General features: G+C 45.3%; 1 protein-coding gene across 19 annotated transcripts in view; it reads right to left on the bottom strand.

The window, feature by feature from the left end:
* heph (polypyrimidine tract-binding protein 1 heph) overlaps positions 1-20897 on the bottom strand; it is a 378342-nt gene that overhangs the window by 219962 nt on the left and 137483 nt on the right. For 11 of the 19 annotated variants that reach the window (XR_011229447.1, XM_069330005.1, XM_069330009.1 and 8 more), the window contains one exon: positions 3708-4271. The exons of the other annotated variants lie outside the window; for them this stretch is intronic. Coding sequence is in view for 10 of the 11 variants with exons in the window: in XM_069330005.1 (XP_069186106.1) it covers positions 3708-3977 (270 nt within the window). In the remaining variant the exon portion in view is untranslated. The remainder of the gene's footprint in view (positions 1-3707; positions 4272-20897) is intronic. 19 annotated transcript variants of the gene reach the window in all.

Genomic DNA, 20897 nt, shown 5'->3' with positions numbered 1-20897 from the left:
GTGGAACGGGCCGAACCGCGGGTGGAACGGGCCGAACCGCGGGTGGAACGGGCCGAACCGCGGGTGGTGGTGGTGGTAGTAGTAGTAGTAGTGGATGAACAGTAATAGTGCAGACGGGTGATAGGGTGCGGGTGAATGGCTAAAGAACCGGTTTCCCCAGAAGCAGGAAAAGGTGGCGGGGATTGGGGGGGGGGGTAAGCAACCGGCTCTTGCATGCAGGTGGCAGTGAGGTGAGCTGGGGTGCCATGAAAAACGGTTGATGGCAACCCATTCCACCGTGCTAAGGGATGGGGAAGGGCGGGTGGTGGTGAGAGGAACGGGACAGAAAGGGGGAGAGAGAGAGCAGGTGGACGAAGACAAACGAGCCAAGCACCTGCATGAAGACAGACAGACAGACACAGATAGACAGACGGCTGAGGCGGAGCACCACAATGCGAGGCGTCTGTGGACCTGCCCTGGAGAGCCGCAAGTGACAAACCCGAAGGTCTGTCACTTGCGAAACTGATTAGGCACTGTAAAAACCAGGTCATTACCTCCGTATAAACACAAAATGAATCTACCTTTCTGGGCTAGATTCACCCATTTCTGCTGTGTTCGCTAACAGAAGATGATGATGCTAGAGGCGCTACAACTACTAGAGTTGCCCAACACAACCAAGGCTCAACTGAAGAGTCTCTGTCATCTAACCTATGACCGGAAGACAGGCTCAAGCCACACTCAACTGTCCCCTCAGCATCTTTGGAGCACGCAGTCCTCCCTTACCTTGAGGTGATTCCGGGGCTCAGCGACCCCGCGGCCCGGTCGTCGACCAGGTCGTCCTCGCCACAACGAAAAGGTGGTATCCCAAGAAGGGAAAGTTAAAGGGACGAGGCATGTTGACTGATCATATTGCATTTGAATCTTAACTAGGCCATGCTAAAAATAAATAAAATAAAACGTAGGCCTAGGGAGCATATAGAAGGGGAAGGGATGGAGGGGGAGGAGGAGTGACAGCGTGAGGCGAGAGGGATGGGATGGCGGTGGGAGATGGTTAGGGAGGGAAGGGGAGAGTGTAAAAGGTTGAGGTTTCCCTATTAATTATATTTTTCTGACAAGTTTGGGGTCCCCCGTTCTGGGGGCGAAGAGCAGGGTGCAAGCTAACCTCGTATCGAGATCTTACCAGGCGACCTCGAATCGAGATTTTACCAGGCGACCTCGTACTTTCTTCGACCTCGTAACTCCCAAGCAAAATTGGCCAAAACTTAAACTAAATTAAGTTAATCGATCACTAAATTGAATGTCAACCGAATTTCACCCTCATTGACCGTGAATTTTTGTTCAACACATTGTTATCCTCCACGTGTGTGTGTTCAAGTGCAGGAGTGTGATGACCAGTCTCTCCCACGAACCACATCTGGTGCCGGAGCCAATCCCATCACCAAACTGTACCTGCAAACAGCTTGTTACAACGTACGTACATATATATATATATCTACAACAAAATTGCTGCTCCTGTTACTGGCGCATGTTGTCATGTTTCGCATGGGAAAACAAGCCAACACCGTTTGGACTCAAGCAATTACTAATAAAAAATGACACTGCTAACAACATGAATGTTTCGTGTTAACAGAAACTACGCAAGCATATACCATGTATGGATTGCAATAACATAAACCAGCACTCACTCAGGCCTGACAATAAACCATGCCCCTGCCCAGGCTGTGAAACGGTTCTATCAACAATGTCACCTGACACTTTGTTTCATTTGCCAGTAACTTTGTCATCAGCCTCCACACGACACAAGTTACGCCAAAATCAAGTTATGAGCTCGTATTAATCTGTAATTAAGTTATAAAAGTTTATCTCCTGCAACTTGCTCGCATTGCATCCGTGAAAATGGAGTTCGCGGCCCGACCAACGGCACCGTAATACTTAGTCCATCACAGTTCCAATCCCTTAACTCCCAAGGAGCAGGCACAGATGAGCCTTTAAACAAACTGGAGATAAATAACAGGAGGGTGTGTCTTTTTTTACTGATGCTGCTCATCTACCTCCTCCTCCGCGTCCTCTCCATCTCTTCTCCCTTAATTTAGATTTAATTTCCTCTACTTTCCTCACATATACAGAGTTCCCATTTCCCTCAATTTAATTTTCTCTCCCTGCACATCATCTTCGCCCTGCCCCAACCAGGTCTGTCATCCTCGCACATCGTCAAGACAAGGAGATCACTATCAAACACCTGGGAGACTGACACCCGCCTCCGCGATAACGGCCCAAACGCCTGCGAGAAGCCACGGACTAGAAACCTGCCCCTTACCACCTGTTGCTCCTACAGCCTGACTCCTCAATCACGTCCCCGAACATAGACATTTACTGACAAGATTCGTTGCTACTTTACTAGCCATTACTTTAGCCACCTCTATAATTATTGACATCGGGTAATCAGTATAAACTCATCAGAGATGGTGTTCTCCGCGCGAGGCGATGATCGCCATTTAATAATGGAGAACTCTGCCAAACACGTGAAAGCACCGACTTGGGAAGGAGCTGGGGGGCCAAGCCAGTGTCAGGGGACCCATCACTACGCGCGCTCTACCGTACATGTTGACTACTCCTGCAGTTACTTCATTAACAGGATGAGGCTGACGGTCCGGGGAGGAATACAGAGGGCTGACGGTCCGGGGAGGAATACCAAGGGCTGACGGTCCGGGGAGGAATACAGAGGGCTGACGGTCCGGGGATAATGTTACCAGGTATGTACTTCGTCTACGCTACCACCACCACCAATAACAATTATGTACTTACTCGCTTAGTTACTCGCTAAGACATCAGTCAATTTAACGAACTACTTGCTAAGATATAATACAGAAATATAACGAAAAATTGCTACACTCAAACTTTCTAGCAACTTGTTAATTCAACTGCTTTCGAGCTATATCGGAAAAATATCATTTATCACATAAACAATAAATAGATGAGAGGCATAGCTTAAACCAAGATGGGAGGGTCCCAAAAATTTGCCTGGCAAAGTACCTTGATCAACCTACAGGTTTATGATTTGTTGGGAAGAGAATCTATCAAAATATGCGAGAATAAAAACGCAACGCAGGGAGATTTGTCATGTGAAATCTTAACTTTTGTATTAATACATGAGGTACATCTGCATTAGTGCAGCTACCCTAGACTATATGAAGTGGAGTACAGTCTACTGAAATCATAACACTATAAATGTGACATTACAGTATTCAAGATAAAAGGAAAATGATGGCCTAAGCAAGCCCGAAGGCAACATAAAAGGCTTCTAACTACACTTTACATACCAGATACAAATTAAGAGACGTACAACCCGAGAACATAAAGTTTGGCACCCCTGCCATAAGTTCCCCAAGTTGCTGCCCAAACATATTAAGCCATTCTTCAGTTATTAAGTTTGAAAACCCTTTAATCTCTGGCCAAACAGATAAATGGGCTCCAATCACGCTACGACCCCCCCCCCCCCGCCACCCCCTGTAACACCTGCACACCCCAGTGTTCAGAACACAACGCGTCCGCGTGTGCGCTCATAATCGGGAACGTACACAATAATTATACAATTCATGTTATCCCCCCTCTGAGGATTAATAAATACCAAACTACATCTACGCTACTCTACTGCTCTAGTACAAATTAGAGAAGAGAATGCAGAGGTGGGAGTACGGAGCAATATGAGCGGGGCAAATGCGTCCTACCTGATCGTGAATGAAGTGCATCATGGGAGTGAAGTGGGTGAGTGCTGGACTCACGGACAAGGGCGCGAGAGCCGGGCTCACAGTTACCGGCGTGAGGGAGTGGGTGAACGCCGGCGTGAAGGCAGGCGCAAGGCTCTGATGTAGGGTATAGGGCACGTGGGTGGCCTGCGGAGGGGGCACGGCGCCCTGCGGAGGGGGCACGGCGGCCTGCAGCTGCTGAACAGCGAGGTATGGCGAGGCGCAGTACACTTCAGACACGGGCCTCTTCATCCCAGCGGCAACCAAAGGTCGCTTATGATACAAGCAGGTAGAAGGGGCTAGATCACGTCCACATGAGCACTTAAGTGACCACTTGGATCACCACTTTAACACCTCACTACTATAATACCACCAGGGGGGGCACCTGTAACGCAAGTGGCGCGGGCTGGCCTGATAGGGAGGGAGCACTACACCACCTGACTGCTCGCTGGGGCACCACCAGCGTCACTCACTAGGGTACACAACACACCACTCACTCTCACGCCCTTGATGGGAGACGGCTCTACCCAACACACGCCGTCTTACCTGGAAAGAAAATGCTGAATGTTAACATCGAGTAAACAGGTTTTAATTAAAGCACTTTACACATTAATCAAAGAACATTAATTTGCAAAACACACACTAAGAAAAATGAACACATTTTATAGAGATCAGAAAAAGATGGATGGCAATTTCGGTTCATTCAAACAGGTGTGAAGTCTGTCATGGTGGGTGGAGCCTGGTCCACCAGGCTACCAAGCTGACTCACCAGGAGTGGCCACCGTCAACAGTCATGGGGGGGGGGGGGGCACATGGCCCCTACACCCAACCTGGATTACGTACAACAACCACACCTTACAGGACCATGCTATTCCCCTCCGTCCTCTCGTCCTGCCCTTTCCTCGACTCTCCCTCAATCTTCATTCACACCACAGCACTCCTCCGCAGAGCTTTCATTCCGCCCGAACCATAATCCCGCCACAGAGCGCCTCCTTTTCCTTCCCACAACTACCACGAGAGCATTATCTTCCCCCACGTTACACATCTCTCACAATCTCTCCTCATTTATCCTCCTGCCAAGCCAAACCCCTCGTTTCCTGCGGATCTTGCCCATTCCCCTAACGAAGAGGGGTTTCCTCATCCCCTCTCACGGGCGATACACCCAACACGGTTCTGGTCCTCCTCCGGAGAGACCTCTCCCCGGTAGAGACCACCTCCTGGTCTCTCCCGCCACCAGAGTAAACACGCGTCACGTGGCCAAACCCAATGCCAACTACGCCAATTTCGCCACAGCCTCCGCCAACCTCAACACCGCCTCGACCAATTTCAATGCTGCTACTACCAGTCTCCTCCAACGCCTAGCACCGTCTTGAAAGCCACGTAACACCACGATAACTCAAAAGCTCCTAGCAAGCTTCTTTACCACAGCGTCAAGCCAACACCATAAACACAAGTTAAGATGAAGGAAAAAAGGGACAATATTAGGAGAAACTGCCAAAGTTTTCGTGAGAGAGAAGAGTGGCGAGACTGTATTGTATCTTCATCATAGTTCACTAAAAACGTATAGTACCTTTTATTAACATGTTTATTACTAAACCCGTTAACCACTAAACAAGAGATGCAAACAAGGGTAATCTTAAACATGTTGTGTAATGGTCTCGTGGCTGTTGAGTGTTCTAATGTGTATTATTGAACACACATTACATGTCAGCATGCTAGAGGGTGAGATTAAGATCGCACCTAGCTCAGTTCCTACAAGTTTTAACAATAATGAAGCATTAACTTTAAAAGAATCAGATGGTTTTCCACTAATTATAAGAATCGTTAAATGTCTGACTAAATAAAAGTTATGTTTGTACCTGAATTAATGACGTTTCTTTTACACAGCTGTTCTTTTGTACCAAACCACGATGAGGAGAGATGTTTCTCCTTATGAATGAGGAAAGATTGGTGAATGAGAGACTGAGAGAAATGTGTAACATGGGGGAATAATTAACCTGAATTTCAGGAACACAAGAACAGCCGTTGAAAAGAAACATCACTACATAAGACACTATATTTGTACCTGAGGTAGTGTCTTGTTTAATGTCTTATTGAGTGCATAAAGATGGTACCTCAAGATCCAGATTCAGATTATTTAGGTAAAGGTGCATCCATTGAGTTACATACATAATGCATTTAAAGATTTAGTACATACAATACCTAAAGCCACTAGTACGCATAGCGTTTCGAAAATCATATTTAGTGACTAAGCTGGTTTGGAATATCTTTCAAGATTTCAGACACGTCACATCCACAAGGCTAATAGGATAACGGTTCAAGATTTGCTAGCTCTTATGAAAGATTAATGGCAGTTAAAATTTTCCGTCTATATGTTCTCTTCATCAATACCCGTCATGTAAGTTTGGTTACAATAATGGTTTAGCTACATACTCAGAACTTGCGTGTTGTTAAGACTAGAATACACTGAAATTGATCTGTCAACTGGGGTGACAAGATTGAAAGAATGCCCAATAAACTCGCCCCTCGGGGCAAAATTAAAAAAAATTAAATTGAAGTACAAAATAGATGAATGGGGATATAAATAAAGTTTAAAATATCACCTCAAAATATAACACGAGAATGGATATAAATTGGGCAAGTTCAGATTCAGGAAAGACCTGAGTAAATACTGATTTGGAAACGGCCGTCGAATTATGGAACAAATTACCGGGTAACATAATACACGTGGGATCACTGGATTCTTTCAAGCATAGATTAGACCTTTATAAGTAAGTTTGGGCGGATATAATTAGGAACAGGCTCACATGAGCAACTCTTACGGGCTATTCATGCCCGTGCCACCTCCTAGTTGGCTTAATCTTAATCAATCAATCATGAGCCTCCTGCCATTTACCATATTCTCACATTCGTACGTTCAGGTCTGTCAGGATCAGCAAGCGTCTCGCAAAACTTGCAAAACTGAGCGCACATTGCCAATGACAATGTGCTCAGACCTCGTGGCTTCTTTAAGAAAGCTAGTGTTTTCGTGTGATTGACAGAGAGAATCTGGACGGCGGGGAAAGTATTAGTGTCGTGTGATTGGTGTCTGTGACGGCTACTTGGCCTATTTCTCCCTCGGGTAACTTACACGGTCTTTCACTTTTGTCACCTAATGCTCTTCGTTGCATAAAGTTTCTGCACGCACTTTAATACAATGAATTTCCAGAAACATTTCAAAATAGTCTACGACTGGAAAACGCAACCACTTGGGCTGAACGGTAGAGCGACGGTCTCGCTTCGTACAGGTCGGCGTTCAATCCCCGACCGTCTAAGTGGTTGGGCACCATTCCAAGTGCTAAATAGTGGCAATGGCCTGGAACTTTCCCCCCTGATAATTCCTTCCATTCCCTACGACTAAAAAAATGACTCGAGGGACTGGTCTTAAATGTGCGCGCTCTCATAAGTCCAAATGAAAGTGGGAGACAGAGAACAACGTTAAGAGCAGCCACGATAAAGACGGTACATAAAGTATGTGAGGGGGGGGGGGATGGATGGTGTAGGGGGATAACAAGTGAGTGGGTTGGCTGGGTGGTGCATCTGGCGGTGGAGGAGCAGGGACCAAATACGAGGCAGGAAGATCTGGACAAAGGGGGCTGGGAGTGGAGGAAGCCAAGGGGGCAGACCAGTCAGGCACCGCCAGCAGCCACCCATCCAACTTGTCCAAACTCAGTCTCTCACCGTCAACAATTCTCCCTCTCCACATTTACCCGTCTACTTGATGCCATACTCCACGCAGATGACAGGTCAATACCCTCGAAATAGATGAATGGGATGAATTTGCCTTCGAGAATTAAGGCTCGACAACAGATTTAAACTTAAGGAACACCCGATGAACGTAATGTTTGGTTTCTGCGCCACTCTATTCCAGCCAAGTTGCTCATGCGGAGACTAGGAGACAAACTTGGCTAATCCTGACTGGCTGGCTCGTCTCAACCTGGCACCCAAGACTACACCAGCTGCGATAGCTGGTGCAGTCTAGGGAAGCACCAGCTTCCTTCAAGGGAAGCACCAGCTTCCTACCCAGCCCCACAATCCCAACAACCACAACTTGGTCGGCCGGGTAGTGAGAATTAGCTCTCGACCTAGCACATTTAGGTGCGGGCGCACGCACGCACACTATCATTTTCTTGATACGCTTACAGGAGAGACGCATCTTCATCGGCCAGACTAATGTGAGACGACTATCACCAACTCAAGAACTGTGCGCCTTTCATAACCTGAGCCGACAACCTCAAGGACCACAAGGTCGTCACTCTACACTCACGACAGCTTGAAAAGGGTCCTTCAGTGAAAGATACACTACGAGGTCCAGGGTCGCCCGTCGACCAGGCCACGAGGAAAGCCACACTCCCCAGACCTCGACCGCCGTGGACAACGAGTCAGTGTTCTTTTAAACCCTTATTTTTTTGGCCGCTTCTTACGAAATTATGAATAAAGATTCATTCAATTTGATAAAAGACATATACATACATTTTTAATTGTAAAATAAACTACTAGCACAGGGTATTAGCATCGTTACTACTGTCCAGTATTACTATTAGTCATTAATGTTTTAAGTCAAGTCATTTATTATGCACCCCATACCTATTCCTGTGGGAGGTAGTGGAAAGGGTTATAGAGGCAGTATGAGTTCAGGAACTGAACCCTGTAGTTCTAAGCAAGTAACTAATTTTGTGAAGCTAGTTACACATTTTGTTGTAATACGCGCGCACACACACATCAATAGTCTTTTTTGAATCATTCAAAAAGTGGCCCACAACAGTCTCAATACAAGACAGTTTGTATCTGTGTCAGTCACACAGTTACTTACCCAACCACCCAACTGGGAGCAACTTTACAGTCATGTGCATACATTACCTGCAGTGAATAAGCTTCGGAGACTTTGTTAGGATTCTGGTAGTACAACATTATGAATGAAGCTACTCACTCATTTCTTAATACACCATTGATGGAGCAACTAAATTCAGCTACCTTTTTTCGCATTCAATTGTATAATGGCGCTGTGTGTGTGAATAGTTCTGCTGACAGTTTACATTAAGTCAGCTCTACATCAGCAGGTGGAGCAATGAGGTCAGCAGACTTCTGGGTGTAACCACTGCTAGGCGCATTAATGCTACGGCTATTAATGCTTTTCCGCATTAGTACCCTATATCTGATTTCTTGTCTTAAACTCTAGCAGCGACCTAGTAAACAATCTCTAAAGTATTTATATATATTTTTATACAAGTATAACATGATGAATCAGTTCCAGGGCATAATTGGTGCATCTGTAACGCCTTCCCGCTGCCACTAACAAAATGGACTGCATAACGAATGAACTAAACTATCAATAATAGGTTGCGACCCGAGTCTGAAGAACATGAAGAACACTGAACACAATAAAGTAGCTGAATGATCCAGTGATCTGTGCGCCGTCGATCAAGTAGCTGTTAGGAGAGATCCCGACCGAGAATGGCCGGGAGCAGCAGACTCTCACCAAAGGCAAAATGTTAAGATTAGCTATATAAACAACACGCAGCCCGTATCCCCCTACAGTCCACTCTTGGGAAAATTGACGGGGTGAGGGGCGAGAGGGAAAAGGCTAATGAAAGGGCAGAGGATGTGAAAAGCGAATTGCAATGCGGAGTGATGAAATTTTGCGAGGCTAGAGGCATGGAATGGAAAAGGAATGGCATGAGAAAGTTGGAATACTTGGGAGAGTTGAGAGCCAGAGAGGGCACAGGACCAAACTGGCGGTGTTGACAGCAGAAGGGAAGTTGGAAAACAGGACAGTCAAAATACAACAACACTGTTAAGCTGGTTACAGCTGCCAGGTTAGGGAGAGGGCGAATGAGGTGTCAATTAATAAACTGACCTCCAATTTATATTTCATACATCGACGATAGATGAGAGGAAGATTATGTTGTGACATAACCCACGTATAAAATCACAGTAACAAGGTAATTAAAGCCACGTTATTTGGTACGCTCAAATGATCACCACTTCTTAGGGAAACAAACAAGGGGGAAAAAAAAGACAGACTTTTGGAATTAACAGCACAAACACAGGTGAAAACAGAGTACCCAAATGGGCAAGAGTTCGAGTAGTAAAAGTGAAATGTAATAAGGAGGTTAAAGAAGTGGAGGTAGATAACATACACAGCTCGGGAACTCAGAAATTGAAACAAGTTTATTGAGGTAAAATAGACACAAAGGGATGAGGTAGCTCAAGCTATTCTCACCCCGTTCAGAACATCGTGTTAATACATACACAGACACACATCACAAGCAATAAACATGTTACCAAACATTCTGAGAGATAAACACGGGAACTCTGAAGGTTGAACAAGTGCACGTAGGCAAGTACTGCCCCTCACCCAGCGTCTCTCCTTCCCTCACCAGCACCTCCCTACCCCCCCCCCCCTCTCACTACTACCCACTCCACAGCCCCTCCCAACCAGTCTACCCTGGACCCTCCAGGTACCCCATTAACTACCACCGTTTTGGAATTGTACAAGATGACTGGCTGGTAAGATGATAAGGTGGACCGTTATGGGCTCACCATAGCCCGTGCTACATAGACACTTCGTTCCGAGTAGCTAAATCTGAAACAACAAGGCGGAGGAGCTGGTCGGCCGAGCGGACAGCACACTGGTCCTGGGTTCGATCCTGGGCGCCAACGAGAAACGATGGGCAGAGTTTCTTTCACCCTATACCCCCTGTTACCTAGCAGCAAATAGGTACCTGGGAGTTAGTCAGCTGTCACGGGCTACTTCCTGGGGGGCGGAGGCTTGGTCAAGGACCGGGCCGCGGGGACACTAAAAAAAAGCCCCGAAATCAACTCTAAGATAACTTCAAGAGGAAGGCATGGCTAGAATGAGTTATGAGGTAAAGGTTATGAGGAAGATGGGTGGAGAGGGATTAAACTTTCACACCGTTGCAATATATGCAAGGAAAAATGACACCTGGTAACTGGAAATAATGACAGTTACCTGGACAAACATAAGGACGGAGCCCGTGCTCTTGGTTTGACACTCCGTAAAAAAATATTAAACCGTTTCAGTCAAACCGGAAACGTGCGAGCCCAAGCAACTCACTTAACCTACCGAGTCTGATGCACAGAAAACTTTATTATCTGTGAGCCGTTACTGTGAGCTTAATAGGTTGCATTTATAACGTTGGGGTACAATAACAAAAAATGCTACCTATTAGTTGAGGAAAACAGACTGACGATTGAGTGGATGAAACTTGTGTCAGTACAATGGATATCTTTGGCGTAAATTTGATTATAAAATGGATCATGAAGAACCATATGCTGAACCTAGCAAGCAAGCAAGCATCAAGACACCACAGTATGAAGGCTCAACATCAGTGGTTGGAAAACATTTTGCATTAAAAAAATTACTCACACCTTGAGTATGTATCGCAATCTGAAAACCTCCAAACTCCTGGATAAGATAAAGAATTGTGGAAGATGACTCATAGTCTCTATTAGTCTTCCCCATAGGAAAGATGGCAGCAGCCTTATAATTATGTACAAGGTACATGCTCTACAAGGTTCCAAGCCTATCTCCAACTTAGTAGATCAGCAACTTAGTAGACTACAACCAGCAGATGGCTTACAAGGCAAAATGCTAAGTCAGCAACAACGTCAGTCTGCTTGTAACAATCAGTTACCCAATCCCCGACTGGTTGTAACAATGTTACCCAATCCCCGACTGGTTGTAACAATCAGTTACCCACTCCCCGGCTGGTTGTAACAATCAGTTACCCAATCCCCGACTGGTTGTAACAATGTTACCCAATCCCCGACTGGTTGTAACAATCAGTTACCCACTCCCCGGCTGGTTGTAACAATCAGTTACCCACTCCCCGACTGGCTTGCATTTGGAGCAAGTTTTACCGTGTAGACAAAGAAAATCGAGTCAACTAAGCACACAAGAGCTCCAGCCTGCAAATTGCATCAGAATCAGCCTGTTCATTTATAAATGCAACCTAAAGTTAACCGTTGCCTGCCTGGTTTATGATCAAGTTGCCTCTCAAAGGCTCTTTACTATTTTCCCAGCGACATTTCTCGTATTTGATGACCAAGAGATTTACAATGACGATCGTCATACTCAATACCAGAGCCCCCATCCCGGTCATTATTCCCAGCTGACACTAAATCTAATCCGAACAAAGCATCGTTGGTCTCCCACGGGTGGTCACGTGACAAGGGACAAGGGGGAGTCTTGGTGGAAAGAGTGATAAGAGAGATGGGAGGGTGAAGCGAAAATGGGAGGCGGATTATATGTTGGAAGGGGACGCTCAGAGGCCTAAAGACAAAGTCAAAACACACACTCAACACAATGTTGGTATTTATGATGCTTGGGACTCCATGTGCGTGAACTTATTACCAAGACATTCACACCGGATAAGGCTCCCCGCTTAACCACCACCACCCTCACTTCTCCCTGGCTCATGACAGCATACATCAACTCTTTTTGAAGACTTGGCTTTCTCTCCGCACTAGTGCCAACACTACTGAAGTTTACAGCCCCCCACCTACCACAAGACGCACAGTTCCCAGCTCGACTAGGTCATCTCCGGCCGCTTAACGGCTACACAACAGAGCCTCCGATGCCAAGACAGTTTAACGAGAGAGGGGGCGGCCCCAAGCCCTCTTGCGATAATTTCAAGTTACAGCAACTAATGAGACCTGAAGTTGGCTCGTTAGTGCATGACATGACTGCCCTTCAGGCATCCCTCCAGTCACAGTGTCTTGGTGAAGATGCGCGTTCTCCTGTGTGCGCACACCATTAGTCTCTGCAGGCGAGGAGTCACAATAACGTGGCTAATGTTGACCAGACCACACACTAGAAGGTGAAGGGACGACGACGTTTCGGTCCGTCCTGGACCATTCTCAAGTCGATTAGTCTCTCCTGATTAACAGTCTCGGATCAAAGAGCACACTGCAGTAGGCCTATGGTCAATGAGAGGCAGGTAATATTTGCAATCGAGTAGACATCTTAACAAGCGTATGACATTTATAACTTCATTACATTTTATATTCTTACTCTTAAGTAATTATCTTAAATACTTTGCGGGAAATAATATATTGGATGTTTAATTAAGGAGAGAGAGGAAGGCAGTACAGTACAAGTGTTTAGGCTGCGACCTATTGCGTCAAACAGACCACCAACCAGGAGGCCTGGTCAGAGACCGGGCCGCGGGGGCATTGATCCTTGGAATCAGCGAAAGGAAAATGTAAAGGTAAGGAAGCCTATCTCCTCAAGTCTGCCACATTGAGCGTCGAGGACAAGAGCCATTAGCTAGGTTATCTTCTTGAGATGATTTCGGGGCTTAGCGTCCCCGCGGCCCGGTCCTTGACCAGGCCTCCTTTTTGTTACCCCCCCCCCCCCTGTGTAGGTTGGTTGGAGGAAATCTGGTAACAGCTTGTAAACTTGGTAGCTGCAGCACCTTACAATATTCCGGCCTTACAACACAACATTGCTTCTCGAAGGACATCAAGACAATATGGCTGCCGGCAACAATCACAACTTGTAAACAAAGAGAGAACGGGAGGAAGGGAAGGGAACCATGAGTTTCAAGTGCTTGGAAAGACAGGCATTTTAGGTATAATATTCTATATCTACTGATTAGTCCAGAAGGCTTGAACTTAATTAGCTTAATTATTCAACAGAAGACCCCACACACACATTTAATTTGGCAAATTTGATTCAAGAAATATTGTCCACAGAGGGCGACCACGTTTAAACTACAAGGGGTTATGCTGATGGAAAATGTGGTAAATTTCTATATACAAATGTAAATCAAATACATGTAACCACTTGTAAATAAAGTTAACGATTACATATATTGCAAATCTGGCTAAGGTAACACTTGCAATCGACACTACCGAGATTATCTCCATTGGATTCAGGATTGGGAACATTTGTAGCAGTTACAGTTAAGGGTAACCCACCACAATGCACCTTAAAACTGCACTTAATTTGTCTTACTTTAAAACTTTCAAATCGTCTAATATTTTACTGTTAAATCAATGCTGACCAATACTGCATTGTCTGAATTCAAATGCCAAATACTAAAAAATAAAATGTACAGGTTCATTGACTAATAAACCTAATACACAATGCTACCATCCTCGAACATAGAATTCAACAAATCACTCTTGTTTCTGTATGGCAAATGTTGCATTTAATTGGATTAGCGTCCAGGTTAATTATTTCCGTGTGTGTTATTCACAACACTGTAGTATAAAGAACCTGGCAGCTGCTCGGTGGTTAAAGCCGTTGTGTGAGCTTGTATCCCACAAGGGCAGCAACCCACAGGTGGAATGCATTAAGCAGTGATGTGGTGGAGGCTGACTCCATACACAGTTTCAAATGTAGATATGATAAGATCTCAAGTCTCATCGACTTGAGAATGGTCCAGGACGGACCGAAACGTCGTCGTCCCTTCAACTTCTAGTGTGTGGTCTGGTCAACATACTTCAGCCACGTTATTGTGACTCATCGCCTGCATATAGATATGATAAGAGCCCAGTAGGCTCAGGAACCTGTACATCGGTTGATCAACTGTTGAAGAGGCGGGACCAAAGAGCCAGAGCTCAACCCCCCGCAACCACAATTATGTGAGTACGTATCTAAAATGTACCCCCCCCCCCTGTATCCTCACTTCTACACCCCTCTAATAGAGCAGTAACTTCAATGACATCAATTTTCGAAAGAAAACAAACATTATTTGTATGCGTGAGTGAGAACTGTCGTGTCCATTCTTTTGCGTGACACCCACAAGTGTCCGGTGCAATAATAGCATTCCTCTTACTAACGCGCCTAGGTATAAAACTAAGCTTGTGTGTCCCAGCGATAGGCTTCCCTGCCACAATTTGTTACTCCCAACAATGTGTCTCCCAATTTTGTGCGTCCCAGCTATGTGGATGGGTGCCTCCCGGCCCACCACGCCATACACAGCGCTTCGACAAACTCGGCAATTACTCGTCTGGAAGTATTTAGTACCCAATAACCCCACGCCAAGGGATTAAGTGGGACAACCACAACTACAAGACACAGTTCACTGTTGACTACAGTAAATATTTCCTCGAGAATTCGCGTCACAAATGTATATATTAACCTAGTTGTGCTTGCGGGGGGGGTTGAGCTCTGCTCTTCCGGCCCGCCTCTCAACTGTCAATCAACTGTTTACTAACTACTTTTTTTTCTTTGTTCTCCCCTCCCCTCCCCCCCCCCCCACACACACACACCCGGAGGCAGCCCGTGACAGCTGACTAACTCCCAGGTACCTATTTACTGCTAGGTAACACGGCGTATCAGCGTGAAAGAAACTCTGCCCATTGTTTCTCGCCGGCGCTGGGCATCAAACCCAGGGACCACAGGATCACGTGTCCAGCGTGCTGTCTAGTCAGCCATCGGCCCCCATACCTTATATAACTAGGTAGGTGTACTTATTAACACACACACATACTGGCGCGCCCTTCTAATAACATAAGAATACAGGAAACTACAGAATGGCTATTGGCACATGCGAGGCGGCTCCTATTTACACCCGACTCATTCACACACAGGTCTATCTTATGCTTTCGACAATGCAACCGTAGCTTACACGTGCACACACGCATGAAAAGTGTCACATTCTTTACTCCCGGTAACTAAAAAGTATTGGAATACCGAGTCCAACACCGGCCACACGCTGGTAGGGAGTGCAGAGCCCACAACAACATTCCTCCCAGCTACCTGGAAAGCAAACACAAATCACCTTTACACCTTTCATCAAATGCCCTCCTATACTGAACAGTGTTTACTACATACGTAGGAAAATTCACGCCCCATATTTGACAATACAAATTGCAAACATTACAGGTCAGGAAGGACAGTCAAAATAGGAAACCACGCCACAGGCAGATGTTCATGTGCTAGGTGTAGCCTGGGGTGACACACACAAGACCACGCTCCCAGAAGCAAGGATGTCCATGTATATTTCAAACAAATTTATTAGCGGAGATTTCACGTTGTGATCGGTATTGTAAATCATCCTCTCACAAAATTACGATTATATATTTATTTAAATTAGTAACGCCCTCGATAGATGAAACTGATTTTTAAAAATTCGTATACTTCAAGGTTCACCAAACATTTACGCGTACACTTGCGAAACATTTACATCTTTCAAGCCTCGTGTCGGTCATTATTGCTATAAACAGCCTCGTAGTTGACCAGACCACACACTAGACATTGAAGGGACGACGACGTTTCGGTCCGTCCTGGACCATTCTCAAGTCGAATATTCGAGTTGGAGAATGGTCCAGGACGGACCGAAACGTCGTCGTCCCTTCAACTTCTAGTGTGTGGTCTGGTCAACATACTTCAGCCACGTTTGTGACTCATCGCCTGCAACCTCGTAGTGTTTCAGAGCTCAAAAACTATTTAATTAATGTAAACAAGACCGCCATTATTAAGGCTCCATAGAACTACAGGGCTTCCCTCTGAGAGGTAAGATCACCACCTATCCCATAGATAACAGCCCGTCCTCATAAACAAAGGCTAAAGTCCATTCCATGCACCCGCCAAACCCCTTATTTATGAATAAAAACTACACGCGACTCACTCTTGATGACGTTCGAACACGTCTGCCTATGTCTGGAGAACGTACATACTGTACGTTCTCCAATGAACGAAAGAGGAATTACGACCAGTGAAGAAACAGGTTCTCAGGGTAGCCCCAAAATCGGGAGTTGTTCTACTCCCCGAGCCCGGCCTCTCGACTACACTGCACACTAGTACACACTAATGTTCTTGTGAGACTAAAGACGGTGGAGTGGTACGAGTTAAAGTTGCAGAAATGTGTAATATGGTGTGTTATTATAGCACAATTGACGTGACGGCGTGTTGGGGGGTGGCTAAGGAGTGTATGGTTCTTCGTGGATTTCAACACACAGTATATGGATGTCCCCCAGATGATTGCTTGGGAATATTCAGATATACAACCCCGTTGCTTATGTACATGTTTTGTTCTCCACCCCATGCTCCCTCCCCAAGTACTAGAACAGTAAGCCAAGAGGATGTGAAATATGATTAAAATGTTAAGAAGACCCAATTGCATGAATTAACTCAAGGGCCGCCATGGCCCCCCCCAGTACATACTAGGGGGGGTGGTGTACTAATGTAAATAAGTACACCTACCATATATACAAAAATCGTGCAGAAAACACTACCCAAAAATACAATCAGACGCTCAGCAAAACGTACACAAAGGTATCAATGCATACATGTCAATTTGTCAAAACATCCGTCTGCGCACATCCACACGTGTTGAAATACACGAGAACACTCAGCCACCTCCTGGCAAACGAAAACAACCTATAAAACAACACATTCCATACTTCTACAACTTGAGCTGCGGTTGTACTTCTTATCCGTCAACTTGGCTTTAAATTAAAAAAAAGGACAGAGGGATGAAGTTGTTTGTTTAAAGAGAAAAAGGAGACACTGATGGCGTCACAAGGTGGTGGACGGAGAAAAGTGGAGGACGAGCAGAGAGTAAAGAAGCCCGCAGTGTACGCAAGACTGAGTACACAGGAAAACGGAAAGGTAAATGGAGCAGGGAGGGAGGGAGAGAGTGCGGGGCCAATAGATAAGATAAACGCTGAACTGAAGCCCAAAATGACTGGAGAATGAAATAAGCCGACATGCAGGGTGAATTACACTTCACGTTCACCTCATAAATGCAGCGTACATGACACTGAGGGAAGACAATACATAAAACACATGAAAATATATATATAAAACTAAGAGAATGGAGGGGAATGGGGTAAAAAAAAAAAAAGTTTGGGAGAAGAAAGGAATCGAGCAGACAGTGAAAAAAAGAGGCAAGCAGGAACAAAAGAGGGGACTGGGAATAGGAAGAGAAGACGCCGAGAAGGCGTGAGAAAATATATGGAGGAAGACACCATTAGATGGTAGAAAAAGCCAGAGAAGAAGGGGAGAGAGAGAGTGCCTGCCTCCACACCACCACCACCTCTCCTCCTACTGAACGCACGCCATTTTTTTTTATCTACCACGGCGTAAAAATTGTGGTATTTTAGGGAAATTTAAAGCCCCGCAGTGTGGACGCTCTCCTGGGACGACAGAGTATTGGCTAGCCAACAATACTAACACTTTGTACTATTAGTTTCATAGATTTAAAAAAATTACCAAATGCCAATCTTAAACGTCCTTAGGCCTAACATAGTACATATACCAACTATATTAGGCCTAAGATAGCATTGGACAGTTTAGGTACCTTAGTTACTTTTCAATTGTGTCGCGTGCCATTTTCGATCATTCAGTAATACAAAACGAATATTTTGGGATCCAATAATCCATTTTTGTCCACATAGTTACTGTGGGTGTTGTTATTATTGGAGGTTGTGTTGCATATACACCATTACACTTTCGCATTACATCCTTCTAAAGATCTATTATTAAATACGAAAGTACTTAAGGAAATTCCTGTTTCAATTCTTTCTTCGTGGTCTGACTCTCATATATATATATATATATATATATATATATATATATATATATATATATATATATATATATATATATATATATATATGTCGTACCTAGTAGCCAGAACTCACTTCTCAGCCTACTATGCATGGCCCAATTTGCCTAATAAGCCAAGTTTTACTGAATTAATATATTTTCTCTAATTTTTTTCTTATGAAATGATAAAACTACCCATTTCATTATGTATGAGGTCAATTTTTTTTTATTGGAGTTAAAATTAACGTAAATATATGACCGAACCTAACCAACCCTACCTAACCTAACCTAACCTATCTTTATAGGTTAGGTTAGGTTTGGTAGCCGAAAACGTTAGGTTAGGTTAGGTTAGGTAGGTTAGGTAGTCGAAAAAACATTAATTCATGAAAACTAGGCTTATTAGGCAAATCGGGCCTTGCATAGTAGGCTGAGAAGTGAGTTCTGGCTACTAGGTACGACATACATATATATATATATATATATATATATATATATATATATATATATATATATATATATATATATATAATGTTTTTCATCTACCTTATATGAGATCATGTAAAAATTACTGGACAAATATTTTAACAAAAATATGTTGTCCAGCCTATTTTGACAACTAAATTATTTTTCTAAGCCATAGTAGTAATGATCATCTTTCTACAACATTGACAAGCCCCGCGGTCCGGGGTAACAGTTTTTTTTTAATTATTATTATTTTCTACCACAGACGTGGCCACACATTTACAATCTAACCAGATATACATTCTTTTGTCCTCCATGGAGAGAGAGATTTGTCAAACATATAGTTCAGGGATTTATTGGGGAGTAGAAGAACTCCCAGAACCCCATCAACCAAGTATTGAACAATCAACCACAGAAGGTGATTGTAGTGCTTCTAAAATGCTAGGCTAAGCTACACACGTAAATACATAGATAGTGAATAACCCCCGGCAGGTACAACCCGCACCGCCACAACATCAACACAACCCACCAAATAGTTCGGCCAATTTCCCCCCTTTACTGCCCTCGTCAGCGCTCGTTCCGAGTGGCCACTGTGGTTCATGGTCTTCCAATACGTCGGTGAGGAGGAGCGATCACTCATTCCCCGCTACACTTAATGCTATATTATTGGTCAATTACACCAACGCCGCCACCAGGGTGCCCTCCTGTGGCCACGGTCGTCAACTGTGTACATACGGACACCAGCCCCCCCTCCCCCCCGTATGCGTGTCTGAGGCATCCGTGGTGGGGAGGAGGAAGGGGGGGGGGGGAGGGGGTGTTGGTTGTTGGGGGGAGAAGTAGGGGTCAGTGGTGGTAGTGACTAACAGTGCCATGAGGAAACTCGAACCAAAAAAAACTGGGAAAAGGAAAGAGGAACCAAGCGATCAGGTGACCTGCCCGAAACGCTGTGCGTGCTAGTGGCTTTACAAGAACGTAAGAACTCATGTACTGTATATATAAAAATAAAAATCGATAAATAAATCAACAGGGAAAGCAAGAGAGCGCGGGCCGCAGGGGACCACCAACTGCCAAAATGTATTGCCCAGTTGTCAACAGCAAACACAAGCCCCACTCCCTGGCCCAACTCCTTGCGTACCTACCCATTGTGCCCAGAATATGAAACCTAAACAACACACTTTGTCAACAGAGTAAACAGCAAGCTGGGAAGGAGACAAGAGAGCGCGAATGTAAACAAAATACATATACGTGGAAAGTGAGACGGGTCAGACTAGGGGAAAAGCGAGGGACTGGGGGGAGAAAACTATGCCAGAAGGGATAGGTGAGGGGAAGGAATGGGAGCTGGGAGTGGGGGGAGGTGAGGGGGGGGAAAGGAAAGGGGGAGGTTTGACAGCTGGGCGCTGGAGTGAAGGTAAATTAACAAGTACAACTATTTTTAATTATTATCTAAGAGAGCAACTTGGGGCCACAGGCTAGAGGGGTCCGCTGGAGCTGTTACACACTTATGGCTCTCTTCCTCGCACATTTTACATTAGATTTCTTATATTATTCGACCTGAGAAAACGTATAGTGCAGTGATATACAGGTACAGTGAACTTATAGTGCAGTGATAAGAGGCAGTGTAAAGACCAATGTACGGTGTTGTACATGCTGCTGGCGAAGACGAAGGTAACCAGAAACGACAATGAGTTAGCTATCAAAGATAATAGTAGGTGGTGGCATTCATAGTGAGGGCAGCGACGGCAATGACACTGAATGCCAGATTGGCGGGAGCAGGAACGTTGACGGGAGTACCTGAGAACGAGAACAGTGACAGACTAGGGATTACTGTTTTCCCACAGCAGCAGGGGCTACAAGAACGGCAGTAGCTACAGGAGCGACAGCAGCAGGGGTTACAGGAACGGCAGTGGCTGCAGGAGCTACAGCAGCAGGGGTTACAGGAACGGCAGTGGCTGCAGGAGCGACAGCAGCAGGGGTTACAGGAACGGCAGTGGCTGCAGGAGCGACAGCAGCAGGGGTTACAGGAACGGCAGTGGCTGCAGGAGCGACAGCAGCAGGGGTTACAGGAACGGCAGTGGCTGCAGGAGCGACAGCAGCAGGGGTTACAGGAACGGCAGTGGCTGCAGGAGCGACAGCAGCAGGGGTTA

Source organism: Procambarus clarkii, chromosome 23, assembly GCF_040958095.1.
Source record: "Procambarus clarkii isolate CNS0578487 chromosome 23, FALCON_Pclarkii_2.0, whole genome shotgun sequence".
In the NCBI taxonomy this organism is placed as follows: domain Eukaryota; kingdom Metazoa; phylum Arthropoda; class Malacostraca; order Decapoda; family Cambaridae; genus Procambarus; species Procambarus clarkii.
Note: the sequence above shows the minus strand (reverse complement) of the source record. Positions and strands in the feature narration are given on the sequence as shown.